Source organism: Alligator sinensis, unplaced genomic scaffold (assembly GCF_000455745.1).
Source record: "Alligator sinensis unplaced genomic scaffold, ASM45574v1 scaffold853_1, whole genome shotgun sequence".
In the NCBI taxonomy this organism is placed as follows: Eukaryota; Metazoa; Chordata; order Crocodylia; family Alligatoridae; genus Alligator; species Alligator sinensis.
In genome coordinates this window covers 693,830-718,966 of record NW_005842005.1, presented here as the reverse complement: position 1 = coordinate 718,966, position 25,137 = coordinate 693,830, and the positions used below count along the sequence as shown (strand labels likewise).

Genomic DNA, 25,137 nt, shown 5'->3' with positions numbered 1-25,137 from the left:
TTACAACAATTGAATATATGAACATGTAATAGGAAGTATTTTTACTGCTTTTAATGGGATTTAGCAGCTGTTAAGGAGAGGTAGTAGCAGCATGTGATCAGGTAGCAATTCTTGGGCTACAAACAAGTCTTCTATAGACCCTGAGTAAGTAAGTTGAGAGGTGCAGTACAATTCTGCATTACCGAACAGCAAATGAACCAGAAATCCCTTTAATAAGACAGCATTCTCCAAGTGGTTGGTACAAGGCAGTGTTGATATACTGTCTATAAAATGTAAGTGGCATAAACCGAGATCTAAACTGTTTGCTACAGCACAAAAGGATCCTTTTTTTTCTTTTTTTACTTTTGCCAACAGAACTATTCTTGTTTGTTAACAAGGTTGTCAAGCTGCTTTTAGTTAGGGAGTTTTCTTGAGATTTGTATAAGTCTGTTTTGCTGCTGTTTAAACCCATTGCCGTGTGTCCTGCCATCTGGCATGGGAGAAGAGAATATTTCTACATCTTTATGGCTGATTTTCTAATATATGAACACTGCTGTCATGGCCTCCCTTAATCTCCTTTTCTTCCAACTAAACATACCTAATTACTTAAACCTTTTCTCATATTGCTTTCTTTTCAGCCTATTAATTATATTCATCCTTTGCCTTTGGACCCTCTTCAGGGTTGCCCCAGACTGGACACAGTAATCTAGCTGAGGCATAACCTGTGGAAAGTAGTTACACTATCACCTCCTATTTTTTGCATACAGTGCATGTGTTAATGCACCCCAATATTGCATATACTTTTCTTGTGACAGGATAATATTGTTGACTCATATTGATTTGTGATTCACCGTACCCCTGCTTGGAAATACTACTGCCAAACCAGTTCTCCCCCATTGTACATTTGTTCATTTAGCTTTTCTTCTCTGTTTATTGAATTTCATTTTGTTCTCTATTGCCCAACTCTCAGTTTTCCAATTTTCTTTGGTTTTAATCCTGTCTTCCAGAATGCTTTATGCAGATTTGATCAGTATGCTCTCTATCCTGGAATCCAAGGCATGAATAAACATTTTAAACAACCTTGGACCAAGAACGGACTCTTGTGGAAGCCCGCTTGAAATTTCTAGTCAGTCTGGATTCAGTTCATTAATAGCTACTCTTTGCTTGGTGTTAATCAACCAATTTTGTAATGATTGTTGCACACTTTTCTCTAGCATGCTTATGAAAATGGCATGTGATACTGAGTCAAACATCTTAGGAAATTCCAAGTATATTGTGTCCACCACTTTTCTTCTTTCCACCAAACCGATTACCCCGTCCAAAAAGAAAATTAGGTTGGTTTGACATGATTTGTTCTTAACAAATCAGTGTTAGCTACCAATGATTATCTATTTCTCTTCCAAGTAGTTACAAATTGGCTGTTTTATAATATGCTCTAGTAATTTCTAGGTTTTGAAGTCAGACTGGCTATTCTAGAATTCTCCAAGGCCTACTAAGATATGATAGTCTTCTTTTGAGATCTCTCAAGTCTGACAAGACACTGGTATCTAGTCTATTGATGATTTAAAGTTCTTACCTGTATTTTAAGCAGTTTGTGGGCAAGCTATGCTCTAAAAAAGGGGTGGGCAATTATTTGGGCCTGTGGCCAACATAGGGAGGTTTGCTGAGCTGTTGTGGGCCAGGTCAACAGCCCCCACCCCCACACCTACCCGCCCTGTGCAAAACCTCTCCAAAACTCCATATGTAGGCTTGGGCCATAGGCTGGCAGAGAGCAGGACAGGCAGACAAGGCCAGGACCATGGGACAGGGTCACAGACCAGTGACAGCATGGGTCTGAGCATGGGCGACTGGTGCCTCCTGAGTTGACAATCACTGACCGGAGGCAGGGGGTCCCCCCACAGCCAATCCTGCTGTTCCGCAACTGGCAGCGGCGCACCACTGGCTCTTCCAGGTCAGCAGGATCTGCTGCCGGAGGAGGAGGACCACTTCTCCCTGCACGCTCCCTGGCCGGCGCTTTTAGGGGGGCACCAGCGCTCTCAGGGGGTGCACATACACCCCCCATGCACCCTCTACGCGTTGCCACTGTATCCAAGGTCCAGGGCAGAGCTATGATCTGCTGTCTGCATGCCTCTGTGATGGGCTCCAGTTCTGTGGGCATGCAGGGAGTGGGTCATAACTCTGCCCTGGTCCCAGCCCTGTGCTGTCACTGTCCCAAGACCCTGGCTCTGCCCTTGGATGCAACTCCCCAGTTGCAGGGCAGTAACATTGAAGGGTTGGGGCAGAGCCACGATGTGTTCTCTGCATGTTCCTGCCCCTGCCCATGGAACCCGTTCCTGTTGCAGGGGTGTGCAGCCAGTGGATTGCAGCTCTGACCCATGCCCTGGCCCCATGTTGTTACTGCCCCGAGATCTTGGGTTCTTCCAGGCCCCACCCACCCATGTTGCTCCTGGATGCCACTCCCTGCTGGCTCTGCAGCCCCATACCTGCCACCAGGCTGAGCACCCTGCCCACAGTGGTGGGTGCAGGGAGGACAACCCGGGGTGCTCAGGCAATGGGACTGGGTCTTGCAGTGGCAACCAGAAAGGCTGCCAGGAGATGGTCTGGCTGCTGCACTACCCGAGCCCTGCTGTGCACCTGGGGGTGGCAGGAGAAGCCTCATGTGCCACAGCTTAGGCTGCCCCTGCACCTGGGAAGGTGTGACAGAGGGATCCACCATGGGCCGGATAAAATCCCTCAGTGAGCTGGATCCAGTCTGCAAGCTGTTTTTTCCCCCACCCCTGCTCTAAAGGGACACAGATTGATTACCCCCAGGATAAAATTCACATGCCTTCCTTGCAGCAAGCCCACAACTACAGAACTCCTTTGAGAATGTTCTCAGTTCTTACAACTTTCAGAGCAAAATATAACCAATTTACTTACATTGGAGTTCCCACAACAACATCTCTAAAGGCTATAAGAAGAGGATGATGATGGAAAGAAAAAGAAAACGTTGCAAGACATATTTGTGCATACAGAGAGCAGGGAATCAGACTGTTAGGATATTTGACTCCATTCACTTAGCTCTGTGATGGTCACACTTTAAATACCTGAAGGGAGTACTTTTTGCTGTACTTGTTTAGCCAAAATTCTCCTTCAATCACATTGTTATATATTATCGTGTTGTATTAGTTAGCTAATGCCCTCCCTCTCATTGATGACAACTGTTCAGAGATGGTTTAAAGATTTACTTTGTGAAGTGCTTTGGGGTTATTTAGAATGAATGTATGTGTAAAGTAAGTAGTAATATTACAATAACCCAGTTAGGGTTTATTTAAACTATCATACCATAATAGAATATGGTGATAAATTGAAAATAGGTGATAGTAAAATGGATAAAAGGGAGAGCTGACAGGTTGATAAAGATGTTGACTACTGTGACACCGAGTTTGATTGATAATAGAAAAAAAAGATTGATGAAGATGTTGACGTCTCTAATACTATTTGATTAAAGAATGAAAGTGACTGATGAGAGCACTGCCTGATGCCACAAAAGCAGAGAAAAGAATTTTCTTTCTAACAAAGAAACTAACATGCACTGACTTTTTGACAGTTCTGGGATTTACCAATAATTCAATTGCAGTATCCAATTGTTAAATACATCAAAAATATCTCTATGCCATAACAAGCTACATAATGCTGAATTGTAGTAAATTAAGCTCAAATACAGTATGTCTACCATAAACACATATTTTTCTTGGTCTTATTTTGGTGTCTCAAACTTAAGGATCATATAATTAATAAAGAAGTGATTTTCTTTGCAGTTTCATACGAGCTTCTAGAAGGATAAGTAAATCAGGAATCTGTCAAGAACCCCATTATTCAGCAGGTTCTAATTTCATGCTTCCAGCAATTTTAGACTGAAATTTAAGATAGGCTAGATGAGTATCTATTAATGAAACACAAGTTGTTGTTTTTTTGTTTTTTTAAATAATTTCTAAGCATGTACAGCAGCTGCTTTCCATAATTTAATACAATGTACTTCAATATGGTTACCTTTTATTATGCAAATTCCTGTTGATTTTGGGCTCCTTTTACCTACTTCAGTAGGATGAATGACTGATTGTCTCCTGCTTTTGATATCAATAGAAATTCATGTTATGAATAAATATACCAGTATATTTTTTATTTTTACTGCACAGATTTTCATCATTTGAATAGCATATTCTCTGGCCTATTTTTTAACAAGAAGTCATTACTAATTTCTCCATAGACATCAATCAAAGCAACCTATGTGTTTTTACGGTCTGCTTTTGATACATTAAAAATACTGTTTGATGTAGTATTCATAGAATTCAATTTGCCAAAGAAATAATATACAAAGCAAATCTCTTTGTTTCTCAGCTGACTTAAATGTCTTATCTAAGAAGCACTGTGGCTTATAGTAGAATTTCTCAAGTAATGGATAAAGAACATTTCAGGTGTGTTGCCAGGGGTTGCCTGCTGAGCTGCACCCACATGACCGGGAACCGTAGCAGAATCTCATAGTTGCAAAAACCCTCCAGAAGCCATGAGAGAGCACTGAAGGACCTGCTTGCTCCCCTGACTGTTTAGTAATCATTTCTTGCTGCAGCTGATGCCCCATTCCCAAACTCGCCCTTTCCTACTGCACAGTGATTAGCTTTGGCACAAGAAAACAATGCTTGTAGTACAGCGATTCTTAACCAAGGTGCTGCCAGATCCTTTGAAGGTCTTGCTAAATGTGAGAAGATAAGCAGGTTAGTGCAGGCTCAGGCTTGTCCTTGCCTCCACCCCCACTGCTCATCCCCTGTGCAAGAAGGTAAGGACTGGACGTGCCTACATGTTCATTAATGTGCAGTTACTACTGCGCATTTAGTTTAGCACTTGCTTAATGAAGAACTAACTAAATGTGCAGTAACTATAGTTACTGTGCAGTAGCACCGGTTCAGGGTCTTTTTAGTGACACATACTGCACAGTAGCCTATTAGCTTGGTTTTTACCCAGCACACTACTGTGCAGTGTTATTAGGTTACTGCGCATTAAGCGTCACATGTAGACGTGCCCACTGATATATATAAACTAGTTTTTAAAATTGGGTCCCACTTAATTCACAAAAGCTATTAAGTCCACTGAGGGCTGCCTCAAGTACAAAAAGGCTGAGAAACCACTCTTCTAGAGTCATTGGAACAGGCTCATAATTTCTTGAAATAGCATTGTCTCAATGCAGATTGAGAGGACATGGGAAATTTCAGAGAGAGAGAGAAAGGAAGCATTTTCATAAGCCAGCAGCAACTCCTACTCATGAAACAAGGCAGTCCAAACAGCAACTGTTCTGCACCAAACAGCTCATTACAGTCCCTAAAATACCTCTGAATTTTTGCCATTGTTCCAGTCTGACAAGGCTTCTGGGTTACAACATGAAAAAAATGAGGATGATCCTGAATTGAAATAGATTGGATATCACTTGTCTACATGATTAGGCTTAGCTATGAAAGCCAGGAGACCTGTGATTTAATTCTGGTCCTGACACTAATTTGCTGTCTGATATTGGCAAAACACTTTTGTGCGTTGATTTTTTTTCATGATAAGATAGAGATGATTGATATTAATTTGTCTCATGGTTTTTTAAGGTATAAATAAATAATGTTTGTGAAATGCTATTTAAGAGAAATAAAGTAAACCCTTAGAAGATGTGAGAAGAAATAGGATTTTAACTCTATAGATCTGTGTTCCTTTTCCTAAATCATATGGTATCTAGAACATCACTCCTACTTCTGTAACATTTTGTTATGCTTTTGGATGTTTGCACCTGCTGGAGCATGTGAAAGCACCAATGTGTGTTGTGCATAAGTAGACACTGAGCAGTTCCTAACATACCTAATCAACCACTGATTCTGAAGCCCAGTACTTCAAAACTAAACAGACACCAACCTCATCATATTGTTAAAATGTGGTATTTCTGAGCCCAATTTATTTTTAGATGTTCTGAATAAAAATAGGAGAATTTCTCCAAAATGAAAGCCATATCATTTTTGTCTCAAGTTCAAATGGGTTGCTTTAAATTAGGCAAAATTTCGGGGAGTGTAATCAGAATTGCAGATTTAATGGAAAGCTATCTTAAATTTCACTGTATCTCCATAATTTAATATGGCTGAATTTGACTGTCCTCAGTCAATAGCAGTTCTCAGTTTTGTTTGTAAAATTACAAATTCTTAACAAATAATAATACTTCTCTATGCATCTATTTTTTGTTAATGGAGAAATTGTTCCTTACGCACTCTATTTTTTCCCATATATTATCACTTCTTTTATGCGTGTTTTTTCATGTTCACCATCTACTTATGCACTCAGTTCCTATTTTTGTTTGTGTGTGTGTGTGAGCCTAGTTTCAAAAACAGGAATTTGTTCTTTATGTAATACATTAGATATTGGATTCCGTAGATGGTTGTAGAATTTTTAAAGTAAATTCGGACAATTATTGGATATTTTCTTCTGTGGAATATGGAGGTATAAGCACATTATTTACACATTGTATAATAAAGAGTCATACGTTTAAATGTATGCAACTGTTTTACAGTTACTTCCTCGTCTGCAGTCTCTGCTCATAACACCGCGTCAGTTATTGTAGCAGTAGTAGAAGGAAGAGGACTTGCCCGAGGTGAAGTAGGAATGGCTAGTATTGATTTAAAAAATCCCCAGGTCATTTTATCCCAATTTGCAGACAATTCAACATATGCTAAGGTAATTTTGAATCCTTCTGGTTGCTGTATTTGCTTGTGTTTTACAGAATGAAGATGATTATTACAATGTCCTCTTTGCATAAAATTTTATAAATAGGATCAGGAATTAAACTTTCAGAATTACTTTTTGCAATCTAGAGGGGAAATTTCCAGTGCTTCACCACCCACCTAGTGAAAAAGTCTTTGCTGATATCTACCTTAACTTCCCTTGCTGCAACTTCAGACCATTGCTCCTTGTTTTGTCCTCTGTCCCTGCAGAGAACAGCCTAGCTCCATCCTCTTTGGAACCACCCTTCAGGTAGTTAAAGGCTGCTATCAAATCCCCCCTCAGTCTTCTCTTCTGCAGGCTAAACAAGCTCAGTTCCCTCTCCCTCTCCTCTTAAGTCATGTTCCCCAGCCCTCTCACCATTTTCATTTCCCTCTGCTGGACTCTCTCCAATTTGTCCACATCCTTCCTATAACGGGGGCCCAAAACTGGACATAGTACTCCAGATATGTCCTCACCAGTGCAGAATAGAGGGGAATAATTATTTCCTTTAGTCTACTGGCAATACTTCTACTAATTGACTAACCTGATGAATTTATTATAGTTGCATCCTTGCTGCTCATTTCAGGTCTTTGTCACTTGTTTTAAATTAGATCATAAAGTCTATAAGACTGGGACTGTATCTCCTATCTGTTGTTTTTGCAGCACTTGTACTCTGGGTCTTAGGCTAGAAATAAATGTCACTGTGAGAGGGGAGGCAAAAGCCGTGGCCCGGACCCTCACCTGATGGCCCCAACACTCACCTCAGGAGCCAGAATGAGCAGCAGTTGGGAGGAGATGCTGACACAGGCTTGGCAGTTTCGCAGCTGCCTGAGCCTGCGTAGAGGCGAACGCTGTGGGCATGGCTTTGGAGTAGTGCAGTCTGCTCATAAGGTAGCTGGGGATTCAGCTGAGCCGGCGCTGGTAAATTGGGAGCAGAACACTGGCTGGGAGTTGCTGGCTGTGGAGCTGGGAGGCTTCAGCTCCAGCCGTTCTGGGAAGGAGTCAGCCGCTTGCCGGAGGACCCTGACCAATGAGGCAGAAGGTAGCCTTGGGGGCCAACCGGGGTTAGGGAGCCCCGCAGAGGGGCAGCAACCTGAAGAGACGCCACTGGGGAGCGGCAGAGCTCCAACCAGGAGCTCAGGCACTGTGGCTAGGGATGGATCCTCAAGCCTGCAGGCATCATCAGACAGCCCCGAAGTGAGCAGAGCACAGAGGATCATGAGCTCCCAGAAGGGGGAGAGAAGTGAAGCTGGCTGGAAGGACCAAGACAACTGGACCTCAGGTCAGCCGAGCCCCAGGGAGAGGATGCCAGAAGAGCTGTTAGAAACAGGGTGCAGGGTGGTCACCTGTACCCACACCTACTAAAGGAGAGGGGGATAGACGAGTCTCCCTAGGGAATCGAAGGACCTGAGAGAGAGAGAGAGGGAGCCCTGCCGAAAGGGGCCGGTCATTCTCAGTTAAGTTTGTAGTTTGACCCTGGACAGGGCAGGTTAATTTCTTAGAAGAGGGGAAGCCATCCCGAAGACAAGGGGCAGACCCCTGAAGATTGACGGCCAGAAAGACCAGTCCCTTCCAAGACGGGCAGTGTGGGAGATCTGTGGGGAGCAGCATCTACCTAAGGCTGAGGACATTGTAAGCTGGGATAAAGGGGAGGTTTGGAGCCCCACGAAGACACCCCAGGGCTGAGACCCCTCTGGGTCACCAACAGGGAACTGCCTCCCCAACAATAACATCAAAGACATGGTAGGTGAGAAAGGGGAAGCGCTCAGATCATCTAGGTGGTGCTGAAGCCGGGTCTTACGCTGACATCACTGAGGGGCAAGGCACTGACAAAGAGGGCCCCGAAACCTTACAACACATACCAGCAACAGTCACCAAATTAAGCAAATTAGCCGTACTGGGATACTTCCCAGTACAGCCGATCCATCTCATTGAATGAAACACACGTCATCCATTGTGAACCCATCGCCTCAAACAGGCGAACCCAGAAAAGTGGGCATTTAGGGGCCCAATCCTGTGCATGCCAGGAATGGAATGGAATGGAAATTCCCATTGCTGAAGTGTGCAAGTTGGAGCCCCAGAAGTCTTGGGAGTGCCTGCCTTGGGTGGCTGGAGAGTGTAGGCAGCTCTAGGCTGACCATGCTCTTTTGCCATAGACCTAGCAGAGGCTTATCACAATAAAGCAGCATAAATTCAGTGTCTATACACATGCTCTGGGGTGGAGGGGGAGCATTTTAATTGGACAGTGTCTCTAATTAAAATGCCCCAGTATCACCTGTATTCAGCATCCTGCATTTCAAAATGGCGAGGGCGCTTGAACTGTTTTAGTTAATGAGTTTTAATTGAAGTGCCCCCATCGCCATTTTGAAACGTGGGGCACTGAATGCATGTGATACTGCAGCATCACATGCATTCAGTGCCCCGCATTTCAAAATGGCGATGGGGGCGCTTTAATTAGAACACTTTAGCAGACTTAATCAATTGAGTCTACTCCAGTGCATTTTAATTAGAATGCATCAAAGCATGTGTATAGGCACCCATTGATACCACCTCTGTCATAGCCACAGATATAACTTTTATGATGGCACACAGGTGACATCTGTTTCCACCCTTGTTTGGGGACTTGGCACACTAATGAAAATAAGAACATTTTAAACAATGGATAATAATTGCTTCTGTTTGGTATATATTAATCTTAATCCTCTTCTGCATAGGAAACATCACAATGTAATTGTACTTTATATTCCGGCTCCATGTTATTTAGATGGGTATTTAATATTAAAAGGAAAAACTAAATTAAATGTCTACCTCTTAAGCCATGTTCAAAAGAAATAATGCAGGTGAGAAGTAGAAAGGGTAGCCAAACCACAGCTTGCAAACACCTTCTGGGCAGTTTAAATGTGGTTCCTGAAGAAAAGAGAAGTAGTTAAATAAAAGCATTCTTTTTCTCTCCCTCCATTCATTTATTATTCTCTATTGTGGATTTTCTTAAGTTCTTGCTTAATTATTTTAAAGAAGTCATTTATTGATAAATTATTACTTGAGTTAGGCTGCTGCATGCAGATCCTTAACTCTGGGACACATTTAAAAAGTTTGGTGTCCTTTCATTCTCAACCGTGTCCAAATTTTGGTTTGAGTTTGGGAAGTTTAGCAACCCCTAAACTGTAGCATATACATGTATGAGAAAAAGTTAGAACAAGGTCTAAAATATATCCTTACCAAAGCCTTGTCTAATCAAAGGAATCCTTGACATTTAATTTTCTTCCAGAAAAGTTGCTTTTGATTGCGAAAACAGGAGGTTTTTCCTCAGTAGTAGTCGTGTATTATATTAGATATTTCATTTTTATTTTATATGCCTTAATTCTGTCTCAATTTTTTTTGTATATTCATGACACGAGATTAATTATTCTGCAAATTGTTTACCTAAATTTTAAGAATTTTAATGACATTCTTTTCCTTCAGTATTAGAGGAATCAGCTGAAAGTTAAATCTTTTTGGAAAGTAGAATTGACTTGTATTTACAAAGAGTGTAGAATTCGACAGTGGATTAGTTAATGTTTGCAAAAATATACTTAGAGAGTTCTAACATTTTTTAATGGATGATGTTTTAATTTTTTCAGGTTGTCACTAAACTCAAGATTTTAACACCACTAGAAATAATAATGTCAAATACTGCCTGTGATGCAGGAAATGCAACAAAATTGTTCAGTTTGATAACAGATAATTTCAAGGTAGTCTTTTCCTAGACTTCATTTAATTTTTAAAGGACTCCAGTGTGACTATTTTTGTATAGTTGCTAATTTGTGATGGTCTTTTATAACTTTTTAAAAGCCTTAATTGCAGTTAGGTGTTCTTGTATGCTTTCAGGCCTATCCATACCACTATAAGGGATTATATCTGTGCTACTTCCATAGCCTCGATCTAATCCTACCTAATAAATAAAACGAGCACTGATTAAAGCAGAAGCCTTGGAATTTCCAGCATAGAAATATTTTCAATAAATTTGCAGACCACTTGAAGATGCAAAGATAGGAAAATTGAATCAGTGTTTTGCCTCAGTTACTTAAGTAGATCTTCATTGAGTTCTGACCCCAATGACCCTGGGGGGAAGACACTTCTAATAGGGAGTAACAAAAGAAAGATGTGTCAAATTTACCCTTGTTTTTTCACTGAAACCACCTTCAAATATATATTTTACTATCTGTTGCTAAGAACTTCCCCAAAATTGTATACCTTATGACCCCAGACATTGGTTATTGTCAATGTCTACATTCTATACCAGAGAATACTGTCAAACAATTTGCTAAAATTTTGATACATGCTTATTTTTCATTTGACTTTCTAATGTATTAGCTTTTTGTGCTAGGCAGCCAATCAGGAAGAACCGAGAGTGTGTGCAACTTGGCCAACAAACTGAATAAAAGCACAGAGAGAAACATTTTTTTGTAAAAGGAAACAGGACAGATGGAAAAAAGTGCTGTTTTAAAGCTTCTAATCTTTATTAAAGCTAGAAAATATTCTTTTAATTTTTAACTATATCTGTTCTAGTAAGACTAACCTGGCCTCACACTCCTATATGAGTGTATTTGCTGCTTTGTCCCCATTAATAAGTGGTTTCCTCATCTAAGAAGCCTTCCCAACCTCATAAATTCCTCATTGTGCCCTGATTCCCATGCATGGCTCCAGGAATTCATCCTGCACTCAGTTATTCTTTATGTACCATTTCAAGGTTAGATGACTACTGTTCGTTCCAATTATGGTAGGTGATAGCTTGTCATACTACTTACTGCAGCCATAATGCTGTGGTAGTGTAAAAATATGTTCTAACTAGTTTTTCAGTGGGGAATTGAACCCAGTGTGAATCTCTGCTGCTTGAGCAAGAAAGGCTTTTTGTTAGTTGGCAACTAACAGGTTCAAATCTTTTTATGGACCAGTTCCTAGAGGTAAATGAAGTCATACACTGTTTGTGTTGGTTACATTAGCACAGAGGTTCTCAGCCTTTTTTTTAGACTCAAGGCACCCTCAGAAAATGCCAGGTTTTAGTTTTCATTCAATTGTTAACTACAGAAAAATAATCATATAATTCTTCCATTGCAGAGAACCTAGAAAGATTAGAGCAGCTCAGAATTTTTTTAGCACTGTGGATTCATATTTGAAATCTCTGGGTTTATCTTGAGAACCATATTTGCACACCTAATAGCCCTAAGATTGTGACACTCCGTAGCACCCTTGAAAGGATCTCAAGGCATGGAAGGCTGCTGCATAACCCTAATTGAGAATCATTACACTTGCAGTATGTAGAGCTGACATAATAGAACTGCTGACTGATCATATTGTAATAGTTTAGACCAAATATTTAAACAATTTGCTTCTTAATCACCAATGGGAAAATGTCCTTTGAATAATACATCTCTAGAAAAATCTATAGAATAACAGAATGAAATATACTAACAATTTTCTATAGCATCTGAGACACTTTTATTATTATTGTTTTAGAATGTGACTTTTTCTACTGTCCAAAGAAAATACTTCAATGAGACAAAGGGGTTGGAACACATTGAACAGTTGTGTGCATCTGAATTCAGTACTGTCCTAATGGAAGTTCAGTCCAAGTATGTTTAATTTAAGAAAAAAGTAATATTATCAAATAAGAGGCTTTAAAAGTTTTTATAGTTTCAATGAAGCAGCCAGTGGCTTGTCACTTGTCAGTACAGCCATCCATGAAATTTAGGATGTATCAATATAGTTAGCTTTTTACTAATAAGCAAACATTTTCCATGTATCCATGTGTTTAATTAAGAAATCTGTTGATGTCTTAAAGCCTAATAATCACGTTCCAAAATTTGACTCCGCAGAACTCAGTGGTCAAGTCCGTGTGGCTCTACCACGGGGCAAATATGCTCCTATCCAGACCCATTGGTTTGTGGTTTTCGATACTCCCGAAATCCAGACAGGCATCCTACATGCAAATCCCAGGTCCACATACCTTGGGGTTCAGATGTCCCCTGTCTCACGTGATCTTAACCAAAAATATGCATGATATTAATCCAAAAGACATAAGGCTTAGGATTTACCATGTAGTGTATTGGGCTGGGTCTTAGCAGAGTCAACAGTATTTTAAGCCATGGTAACCCCACAGCTCAGCATTGTTCAGTATGTGTTTGTACTCTGGATATCTCCCACAAAGCATCCGTGTGCTAATTAGCTCTCCCACTCATGACTGGAACTGGGTATTCTTGTCACGAGTCCTGGGGTCCTCCAAAAATGTATATGCAGATGAGGCATAGAGCAACCTGGTCTGGCTCTACCACATGGAGGGTGGGGCCACACCAATATATGACAGGCTGAAAGAGAGGGTGACAGAGGGTTTCTGGATGAACTCTTTGGTGCCCTATTTGGTGATGTTTGACAGGCATTTAAAGCTGTTGAAGAAACAGGAATAATTGGAAATGGAAAAGTAAGGCACGATTCAGCTGTAGGAGTGAAGAGGAAGTTGAAATCTATTCAATGTAGTGGCTCATCATGACTTTAAAAAGAGTTGGTGCTGAGAGGGATTGAGCACAATGGGAACTACCATATATCTCATTCATATCTCACTGCACTAACCTATCCTTGTGGTGTATGCCTCAACCTTTTTGGCTAAGATAATGTTGTGTGCTGTCTCCTATATATTCTTTGCTGTATAAGCCTTCTGTCCCCATCCCTACCTTTTCCCCCTTCCCACCCCCTCGCCCGTGGGCTTAGTTGGCTGCATGTTCCATATGTAACTTACTTACGTCCACACCCCTATCCCCACCCCACCCCTATTATATATTCACTTGCTTGGGTCTTCTATATTTCCTTGTGCCTCAAACTTTGTTATCTGGAGCTTTAACATTTTTGGCACCAAAGGGAGAGTGTCAGAGCTGGCTCTGGCCCTCCCAGTGCCTGCCTAGTATTATAGTATCTCCAGGCCTGGTGCCAGTTCCCTGTGGAGGGAGCCCCCTCCCCTTTTGTTTCAGGGCCGCACATGAAAAAAACAGAAACAAACGAAAAAACAGGTTCCCATCAGTATGTTTGCCCAATGTAGGCCATGTGTTTTATAGTCATGTGCAGTGCCAACGCTGCATTTAATCAACTTCATAGTTGGTTTCCATACTGCACATGCTGCTTTTGGCAGTAGTTTAATGATAGACATTGCATTTAATGAGGTTTCCTTGTATATGAATGTAAGATGAGGAGCCTTCTTCCCATGCTGATTAGGGCAAAAAACCTAATCTTATATTCAAGTAAATATGGTAAGTACTTGGTCGGATTTTAACAGTGTACGTGTTGAATTGCACTTCCAGATTTGCATATGCACAGTACTCATGTGTATACAAGGCAACCTTATGTTATATGCATATTGAACATAGTCCCTGTACAAAAATGTACTTGCACTACTAAAGATTTGTACCTGGACTTACATACTACTCTCAACCCATGTTAGTCAATAAGCCAAAAGCTTGCTCCTTCATATACCCTCCCTGTGTGTGTGTGTGTGTGTGTGTGTGTGTGTGTGTGTTTTCTGTTCTGGTTATGTAGAAATATTTAATACTCAATATATTATTACTCTTTCAGGTATTACTGTCTAGCAGCTGCAGCAGCTTTACTAAAATATGTTGAATTTATTCAAAATTCAGTTTATGCTCCTAAGTCACTCAAAGTTTGTTTCCAGGGAAGTGAACAAACAGCTATGATAGATTCATCATCAGCCCAAAACCTTGAACTAGTAACTAATAATAGAGATTCTCGGTAAGGTCATTTTGTGTTGTACTAATTCAGTTTTTCCCCTCTTATAGATTTATAATGCACTATATTGTGGGTTAAGTCTGTCAAGACACAAAAAGTTGATGGTTAATTTTGGTCCCTCTTTAAGAGTAATTACATCCTATGCAAAGCTGATTTTAAATAATTTTAATAGAGAAATGAAATACAATTTAGTACAAAATTTGTAGTTTTTACCTCAGAGTTTTTTCATGTACATCAGAAAATCCTATTAATGGTAGGAAAAAAGGATATAAAACCTCAAAAATAGAGAATAGCATAGTGTGTGTGGTGTACCAGTCTCAAATAAATGGCAGACTTGACCAATACAATTGGTAAATATATTTTGATAATCTAGAAGTAATATTTAGACAAAAAAAAATCTTTAAAGATGGTGTCTATGCATTACCATTCCTAGGTCTTATCTCCCTTACCCAAGACACAAGGTAAAACAAGCCTGAAAGAAGAAATAGTTGAGAGACTCAGTAATATAACAAAGTGGCTCCGGACACCAGGCTATCATCCCCAAGCTCTGTGGGGAGGGTGGAAAAATAGTAGCAGTTATGCTGCTGGCCCAGCCAGTGCCATGATGCCTCCAGTGCAGCCAGATGCATATTGGCTGCTGGGAGCAAAACATCTACTATTAAGAGCAGCTTCTGCAGTTGTTCCTTGACTGGTCAACACTGAAACCTGTAGTGGTTACTGGAAGCTCTTCTCCAGGTCTTTGGCTTATTTTCTGACTCCTGTTCCTGGTGCATAACCTTTTACTTGTCTCTTGATCCCTGTCTTCAGCTCTTGACTGCCTGTTGTGAGGGGTCAACCAAGATGTATGTGGCTAGGCCCTGAAGGGCAACAAGGAAATCAGCTAGGTGGGGGTACAGGTTACCAGCGCATCAGGTCAGGGTCTGGAGAAAGAAAACTCATGGCTAATTTCCAGGTGAGCTAAGTGGGAGAGCCAAGAGATGCAGTCCAGGGTGCAAGCAGAGATTAGAACCAGGAAAATTAGAGAGCCACATGCAAAGGGTCAAGGAAAGTTGAAGCTTAGTGAGCCAGGAGAATCATAGAGATCAGTGAACATAAGGATCACCAGAGCAGACAGAGGCTATCAAGGTGGGCCTGCAGCCTGAGGTTGCAGGTGTGCTTAAAAGGGCTAAGTGGCACTCTTAGCAACCAATCTAGTTACAGAGAACTGGGGCAGTTGCATTGCCTCTGGGATCAAGGTCAAGTGAGGAAGCTTAAGAGTTCAGCCCTGCCTGGGCTGACTGACTAGAGGCCCTGATATGTCTTGTCTCATTCTCTCTGACATCGATTCCTCTCTGCCTTGACTTCTGGCCCGTGGCTTCATCTGTGACCCTTAGGTGTCTGCTTCTGGTCCCTGCCTTTGGCCCTGATTCCTCCTGGTAGTATATCCCAGTCCTCTTCACTAACCACTGCATGAGACTGCCCTTGTCCTTATTTCTTTCACTGTGATCTTTGAGGCCATGTATATGCTCTCTGCCACTTGTTCTCATGTGAGGATAGCAGCACAACCAGAACCTTCTTTTGGTTGTCTGTGGAAGTGACATGGGGCCAGGAGATGGAGCTAATCCACTTCAGCAGTTTATTTGAATTTTGAAACCTATTTTTGTGAAGAAACATCCTTTACTTATTTAGTACTCAGTGTTAACCTTGTGGACATTCAAAAAACAAAAAGGGAAGAAGAGAAAGGAATGGACTGCAGGCGAGACATCTTTTTACAGCAGTGAGGATATAATTGTCAAGTTCTTAAACCTCAGGGTTTAAACTGCTTTTCATGTCATGGTTGATGCATCTGTAAATTTGTAAGATAATTGAATTAGAAAATGTCAGTAGTTATCATGTACTTTTGTGAAATTTTGTTTTTTAAATTTGTATTGTTTTTAAAGGAACAGACACACACTTTTTGGAATTCTAAATTATACTAAAACTCCAGGTGGAAGCCGAAGACTTAGGTCCAATATCTTGGAGCCTCTGGTTGATGCAGAAACAATTAACACAAGACTGGATTGTGTCCAGGAACTACTCCAGGATGAGGAACTGTTTTTTAGTCTTCAGGAAGGTAATAATACATTTTATTTTTAAATACTTTGGGGGGGGGGGGTTTAAAGTAATTATTTTTACTAAATACTTGGGGGGGGGTCTAAAGTAATTATTTTTACTAATTACTTTAAACACATAATAATAATAATAATAATATACAAAAAAACACATTTTGTGATATTTATTTGTCATGGATTTTAAAGTAAATTTTAAAGTTTTTTGAGTCTGTGAAGTGATAGTTTACATGTTATTATTATCTAGCTTTGTTTTGTTACCTTTTTCTTGATGATTTAACTGAAAATTGTAAACTTCTCTAGGAAATTTGATAAGAAATAGATGAACCAATGGCATTTTAAAGAAATTTTGATTTGGGCCATTAGCTCTTTAATTAGGCACATATTATGTTGGAGCAGAATTTTGCAAAAAATATGTAGAATGTTATCACTAATAAACAAGGGCATCTGTAATGTAATTTGAATGTTTATAAACTATGTATCTTCTCATTTTTGGCATATAAAACTCAGGAAGCCCGTTGTGTGTAAACATACATGAAGCTAAGTAGCAAAAGTTAGTTTAGCCAAATTTGCTATAAAATGTTAATCTTTTTATCTGGTTTTGAATGATATACCATATTTTCCTGAATCCAAGATGACCCTGAATTTAAGACATCCCCCAGTGGTCGGGCTTGTTCCTTGCCCTTTGCTCCTCCTCACCTTGCCCTCTGCTGCCTGTCTGCCCCCCTACACTTGTGCCTGCCTCCCCACTACCTCAGCCCTCCCTTTGTGCTTGCCCCACCTACGTCTTAGTACCCCCTCCTTCCAAAACACCCCCCTCCACTTATCCTTGCTTCAGCTCCCACTCTAGAAGGCTCTATCCCTGCTGCAGCCCAGAGTAAGGAGCATGTACTTAGGGCTACAGCCAGAGCTGTAGTAGCTGCTTGCCCTCCCATCTCCTCATACTTGAATATAAGACAAGGAACATTTTTTTACATTTTTAAATGGGGGAGCTTATCTTGTATTCAAGTAAATATGATAAGTAAGCTTAGGGGGGTGGGAGGTTGGCTAAATGGAGTGTTGCTCTTGGTCAGAATGTATCTTTTCACAACATTTACAGTATAAAAATATTGGATGACATGCAGTCATCTCAGAACACATGTTAATCTATCAAATTTGGCAGATCTATCAAATTTGGCACATCTTCAGTGTGACTCTAGCATGAATATCCTTTACATTTAGAATTTAAATATTGCAAATACAGTATTTGAAAGAAGAATGTTTCACAATAGTTCCAGCATCACAAATAGCTAGAATAGTGGCTTGTAATTTTTCAGTCTTTATTTAATTCCCAGTCTCCAACAGAAAAGATTGACAGTTATGTCACTCCCTAACAAGAGGCAAAAAAGTGGTCAATCACAATTAGTATAAAAGCACCAGCCCATCAGCCTTCATGTCTCACTTTCCTTTTCCTGAAACGTAGAGTACATTTATCCAGTTATAACTTGATCTACTCACTCTTATTTTACTACTATGCTACTTCCCTCCTAATAAAAAGGTGAGTGTTGATAAAATTTACTGATGACACAAAGTTAGGAGGCATTGTCAAAACAGAGGGGGACCAGGGTAGTGCATAAGAAGACCTGGATGAAGTTGAGGATTAGAGTAGTAGGAAGGGAATGAAATTCATTGGTGCAAAACGCCAAGTCATGCCCTTGAGCTCTAATACTAAGAATTTCTGCTACACATTAGGAGCTCATTAATTGGCAATGACTGAGAAGAATGAGGACCTGAACGCACCAATTACTAGGAGCAGCCAGTATGATGCAGCAATAAAAGAGGCAAATACAATGTTATTATGTCTCAGTGAAGTATTTCCAAAGAAATCTGAAAACATTAATAGTATTGTATGAAATCGTAGTGACATAAGGCTATGCAAAGCTTTGGTCGCCGATTCAATTTGATGGATAGTTGGCCAGATTTGGTTGGTGAATCTCCAAATCTGAACTGAATCAGGAGACCCTTTAATCTCTCTGAATCGAATCGGAAGCCTCCAAATCAGTTCGGAGAGATTCGGAAAGATTTGACTATTCGGACATAGACATAGCTTTAAATGTTTTTTCTGCATATCTCAAGGTAGCAGGCGGCTCATGAATGTTGAGATGGTGGGGCAGATGGAGCGTCCTTCAGGAGCGTGGAGGGGGGGATCCCCAGTGTACTCAGCAACCTGGATGTGGACCAGAAGCACTTCTGGTCCACTTCCGGGTCCCCCCATGCTCCCCTCAGCTCGGTGACTGGTGCCTCCTGGGTCGGGGGGGGGGCACCCGGGGTCCCCCTGTGGCTGATCGCCAAGCCAGAGTGGGGGGCGTGGGGGAACCCCCAGGTGTGCTCGGCGGCAGACCTGTAAGTGGATTGGAATTACTTCTGGTCCACTTCCAGGTTCACCACCGAGCACGCAGAGTGGCCATCTGTGCTCCTGTGGGATGTTCCTTCCACCCCAGCATCGCAGCATTCATGAGCCATGCCTGGTACCTCGAGATATGTAGAAAAAATATTTGCAGCTGTGTCTATGGCCAAATCGCTGATTCTCTGAATCGGCATAGAAGCTTCAGATTCAGATGAATCAAATTGGGACAGTGATCTAAACTAATTGAATCACTGTCCCCAATTCAGGCCAAATCCGAATTGAATATGGCCCATTTTGCACACCCTTATAGTAACACCTTATTTGAAATGCAGTGTCCAGTTAAGGTGAATTCTAACTGGAACAGGGCTATTAGGATGATCAGGGGAATAAAGTGTTTTTTGTCTTGTTTAGCTGTGCAAAAAAGGTGGGAAGCATTATCATTTTTGTCTTTTTGTCTATTTTGTCAGTAACTTTTGTCTGTTGTAGGGCTACAATAGGAGGGTAAACATAAGGCAGGGAATAACTATATAAGTTGAAGGTAAATATTGATCCAAGAACAGAGAAATAAACTGCCCGTGAGTAAGCTTAGGCAGGAAATTAGAAGAAAGTGTCTAAACATCAGAGCAATGAGATTCTGGAGCATTCTAGTAGTAGAAGTAGCGAGGATGAGAAACTTAATGTAGTGTCTGATCAGTTTATGAATAGCTGGGTACTCGATGGCCTTTTTCAGTTCTGTGTTCCTAATAATGATAAAGATGGGTTTGGAAATATACCGTGGCATCTGTAGCTCAGCTTCTAGGAATTGTAATATGACTTCCAAGAAAACTTAATATCTTAACTCAGTGATTCTCAACCAGAGTTCAGCAGCACCCTGGGATGACTTACCTTCCTTCCCATGAGGCACCATGAAATCTTAGTACTGTCTAGGTACGTGAAACGTGATTCACAGGATAAACCCAGAGATTTCAAATATGAATCCATAGTGTTAAAGTTGTGGTCTTTCTGAGCTCTTTGCAAACAAAAATTTCTCTCTATTATCTTTCTGCAGTCAAAAAAAATAGTGAAAGCTAAGAGCTGGCATTTTCTAAGGGGTGTCTTGAATCTATTGAGGGGTGCCTCTAGTCTAAAAAAAGGTTGAGAACCACTGGCCTAACATTTGAAGAGTGGCTGCTACCTCTGCTTGGTTGTGTATCTCAGGTAGTGTTTTCCTCCTGATTTACTGTGGTGCTTTATAATTAGTCTTCTTCCTTCTCTCTCTGTCCCTTGCAATGCTGTTTCTTCAGTCCCATAGCACTTCTAAAGCACTGGAACATAGCAGGGATTAATCAGATTTGAGGGATTTTTTCATCTTTATTTTGCACTGTTTTTTATTCTTCTACCTCTTCAATAATTCAATACTGCTCACTGGTTATCTTCCTCCTTCAGTCATTGTAGTTGTATAATTAGTAATGTAGCGCATTTTCTTCCCATTCCTTCTGATAAGATTGTTCTTTTGCAGATTTTATTTTGGGGGGGTTGGCTTACTGAGGATATAACTTGTGAAATTGTGGAGTTGTGTTTCTCTCTTGTCTGTCATAGCTGGAGCTTTCTATTTGGATGGGGATTTTCAACCAGAGAACGTTGCTATGGGTTTTAAGATAACCTATGGCCCTTGAGTATGGTCTGCTTTGTATGTTGTCTGACATTTTTTCTGGATTAATATGTGAAGTCAAGTCATTGATCAAGGAACAGAGGCTCCGTGGCAACAGTAGTGTTTATTAGGTTTATACCCTTTGTCCTTATTAGAAGATATTAACATTGTTTAGATTGCAGATTTTTTGCAAGTTTCATTAATAAAGAGAATGTGGCTGAGTTGATTATATTAGTCATAATATGGTGTCCAATAAGTATTCAAGTTTTGTGATTATGGATATGTAAAAAATTATGTAAATGTGTACTATTTTGACAGCTAGCTTCTTGGTAGATGCAATTATAATACTTTGTCAACATGTTTTCCTTAATAAAATGAAGGAAGAATGTGATGATTAATAAACCAAAATATTAAAAAGCAATTTTCTGTGTCTGTTTTGGAAAAAAAATAATACTACATTCCCCTTCATTTTCTGATTTTTTTTTTTTTTAATGTAATTTTGTTTTACAGTTATTTCAAGATTTCTGGATACCGAACAACTTCTTTCAGTTTTAGTACAACTCCCAAAGCAGGACACAGTATGTTTCTAAATATATTTGCCTTAACAATTATTCTTTAATATTCAGTTATCTTTACAGTTAAAGTTGCCAAAATATGGAATGGACTTCCAAGGGAGGTGGTGCTTTCCTCTACCTTGGAGGCATTTAAAAAGAGATTAAAACAGGCATCTGGCTGGGGTTATTTGACCCCAGTGCTCTTTCCTGGGCAGAGCAGGGGGTTGGACTCAATGATCTAATAGGTCTCTTCCGGCCCTAGAAATCTATGAAATCTTAATAGAGTATGAAACATGTAAACATATATCTACAAAGTAGTAATATATTGTAAGAAAAAAGGTTGCATCTTAAGAAAGAATGGAACATAGTGTTATAGATTTATGAACCCATTAGTGGTGAGCAGAAGAGCTCTTCAAGGTTAAAGGTGAAACAATAACCTCTTGGGCTGGGGGTCAAATGGGGTTCTGTTTGTAGAACCTACAGATAGAACCTCATTTGACACCCAGCCCAAGAGTGTATTGTTTCACCTTTAACCTTGAAGAAGGGGTGCTGCCAAAGGAGTAGTCTTTAGTGCCAAAGGCCTCCATGCACGGGCAATGTTCTGTGTCTCCTAGTGTTAGTGGTTCTTCTGACATCTTCACCATCAGAAGATAAGTTTGCAGTTAAGCAGGACTAAAGCTCTGGATGATGGCTCAGAATATTGAATTGAACTGAAAAGTATGATGTCAGTGTGGTTCAAAATTAAACTGGCATCAGACAGGGTGGTGCATGATCTCTACTAAGTTTTGCAATTGTTATTAACTGGAGCTTGAAATGCAGTGGCACAGTGAAGGTCTTTGCTGATGACATCGCAGTGCTAGCAGGCAACACCAGCAGTATGTAATAGATGAGAAGTAGCTTTCAAAGGCCAGCAGAAAAGATGGGCTTGAAAAACCCAAGCAAGATAGAACTCGTGTCTGCTCATAACCAGGGATCCTGGTTTTCCCTAATTAAAAAAAATAAAAATAAAAAAAAATCCCAATTTTTGGTTTAAAAAAAAAAAATAACCCCAAGTCCACATTTTTCTGTGATTTAAATGAAGCACCGTTTATAATATATATAAATGGTATTTCATTTTAATCAAGGAAAAATGTGGACTTGGGGTTATTTTTTATTTATTTATTTTTTAACTGAAAATTGGGGGGGGGGGGGGGGGGTTAAGTCAGAGAAAACCAGGATCCCTGGTTATAAGCAGACACAAGTTGTGTCTTTCTTGGGTTTTTCAAACCCACCTTTTCTGCTTGCCTTTGAAAGCTACTTCTCATCTATTATATACTGCTGGTGTTGCCTGCTAGCATTGCAAAGTCATCAGCAAAGACCTTCACTGTGCCACTGCATTTCAAGCTCCAGTTAATAACAACTGCAAAACTTAGCAGAGATCATGCACCACCCTGTCTGATGCCTATTTAATTTTGAACCACCTTGACATCAAATGAGGTCAATTGGGAATTTTTTTTAAATTGGAGAAAACCAGGATCCCTGCTTATAACCTGCAAGAGCCAGTAGTAATACAACTTCACACACAAATATTAGAGGAAGTATAAGAATTTTGTTACCGCGCCACTGAGAGCCCCACCAGGCCACCCACTCCCAGCAGGGTGCAGTTTTAGGTCATGCCCAGGACCAGGAGCCTCCTTACCATCCCCTACAGCTCCTCCCTTACCTCCAGATGACCTCAGCAGCCCTTCAGCCAGGCAATTGTTGCTGCCTGGCCCCCAGCAGCCAAACTGCCCTGTTTATATAGGCAGCCCTTGCCTCCAAAATGGCTGCCCTTGTCAGGCACCTGGTGGCTGCCAGCTCCAGGCCCTTAAAGTGGCAGGCACACACAGTGCTCTGCCACAGACACAAACAGTGATCTTTAATGTAACGAATTAAAAAGAGCCCAGTGAAATGGTTTTGGAGCTCACTCCACTGCTTCATGTTCCATGTGAAATAAGTGCACTGAATGAATGATTGCTTCAGTGACCCCACTTCCAAGGAAGTGGATGGCCATTACTGGGTCCCCTCCAAGGGCTTTGCATATTTGAGTATTTTATATTTATAGTGTTGTATTATTATATATAACATAAGGCTTCTTAATCATGCCTATAATCCAGGAGAGATAGAAACAGCAGGGACTACTGAAGGCAACCCCAGAGATAAGAATTTTAGAAACTCAGCAGTGTTAGTAGTAATTGTACTTGTCAATTTGCAAATACAGGTTGTAAAGTATCAAGTACCCCTGTCAAATCTGAGTCCTTTAATTGGGACTGCATGTCTCAAATCATTGAGATTATTCACATGAACAGAGGGAGAAATGTAAATCACTGAGCCAGAAGGAGCACCTGGCTTTCTGGACCTTGCTGCAAACTGCCCTCGACCATTTGGGTAGAATGGCTTGAAATATGACTACAAATATAACGAAGCATTGGAGTAAGATGTCTCATTTACAATAAGTATTTTAAAAATATAGTTACATAGAAAGTTTACAAATGTTTCAAAGCCTGTTTCTAAAATCAGGTAGCAGTTTTTTCATACATTCAGTGATTTATGAAATGACACATTTAGAATGTGTTTAAAGTTCATAATAGTTTTGAAAGTATGCTATTTTAAAGTATATTCCAATTATATTGATAATATTTTTTCAACAGGTTAAAGCAGCTGAATCAAAAATAACTAATTTAATCTACCTGAAGCATACCCTAGAGCTTGTGGATCCTCTAAAGGTGAACTACAGACTGTTACTATATCCATATAAAATCCAAACCTTCTGTTTATCTTCATTTTTGCACAATTTAACGTATTATATTTACTTTACCTTTCATGGAACTGTATGTTGTTACTGCAGTAACATCCTCGAAAAATAAGAGGAGTACTGTACCTCTAAATTTATTTTTATATTAATCTTTTTTAAATATTGTTGAATCCGATACTTTACAAATTAAATTCATAATGTTACTGAATTCTTGATTGTATAAGAAATAGTTAATTCCTGGTGGTAAAAATGTACTTCTTGCTGACCTTTTGAGCTCTTTTCATATAACCCCAACCTCAAATAAGGCTAAGTGAATCTAAATCCCTTACAAACTTAAAATGCTTATACATTTAAATCTGTAACTGTACTATATTTTCATTTTGAATAGGCTGCCTTACGAAGCTGCAAGACACCTTTGCTAAAAGCATACTACAGTTCTCTGGAAGATAAACGGTACTATGATGATATTTTCATGAATTTTATATCCAACTGTCTCCTTAGGCTGGCTATAGGATTTCATCTTTAAATATTTGTAGTTATAGCTCCTGTTTTATGTTCTTCTTAAAGGCAGTTGGTAAAGTTTTTAGAAGTTCACTTTTTCAACTGATACAGTAAGAATTCAAGATAAAAACAAAGTTGGTTTTAATAATTGGGTGAGTGAATGATAAACAAGTTCTTAAAACAGTCAAGTACTCTGTGAAAAAAAATCAGTTTAAAAATATTTCAGTTTCTCAGACTCACCAGTAATAAGTGCATATTGTTATCTTATGTCTGTCTGTCTTCAGATAGTAGCACATTTCACTCATAGTTCACTGTGTCCATATGTTGCTCTGAGATTTTAAAATATATATTCGGTTTTTAATATTTATTTTGAGCTACCAACATGTACTGCCTTCAGTTATTTGTAATTTCTGGGTGATAATGTTGTTGTTTAATATTGCATAGCTAAATCCATCAATGATGTAATTAATGGTGCAGGTTTGGAATCATACTTGAAAAAATTAAGACAGTCATTAATGATGATACCAGATACACAAAAGGCTGCTTGAATATGAGGACCCAGAAGTGCTATGCTGTAAGACCAAACATCAATGAATTCCTTGATATAGCTCGTAGAACATACACAGAGATAGTGGATGATATAGCAGGTATCTCTATGCTTATATTTTCATATACAGAAACTCCAAAATACA

At 40.0% G+C, this 25,137-nt stretch overlaps 1 protein-coding gene across 1 annotated transcript in view; it reads left to right on the top strand.

Annotated features, from left to right (window-relative positions):
• MSH4 (mutS homolog 4) overlaps positions 1 to 25,137 on the top strand; it is a gene marked incomplete at its 5' end in the record, with an annotated part of 65,812 nt that overhangs the window by 10,850 nt on the left and 29,825 nt on the right. The window contains 9 exons of the mRNA XM_025201813.1: positions 6,554 to 6,717; positions 10,365 to 10,475; positions 12,241 to 12,356; positions 14,344 to 14,517; positions 16,434 to 16,606; positions 21,128 to 21,195; positions 23,841 to 23,915; positions 24,333 to 24,397; positions 24,923 to 25,092. Coding sequence (XP_025057598.1) covers positions 6,554 to 6,717; positions 10,365 to 10,475; positions 12,241 to 12,356; positions 14,344 to 14,517; positions 16,434 to 16,606; positions 21,128 to 21,195; positions 23,841 to 23,915; positions 24,333 to 24,397; positions 24,923 to 25,092 — 1,116 coding nt within the window. The remainder of the gene's footprint in view (positions 1 to 6,553; positions 6,718 to 10,364; positions 10,476 to 12,240; positions 12,357 to 14,343; positions 14,518 to 16,433; positions 16,607 to 21,127; positions 21,196 to 23,840; positions 23,916 to 24,332; positions 24,398 to 24,922; positions 25,093 to 25,137) is intronic.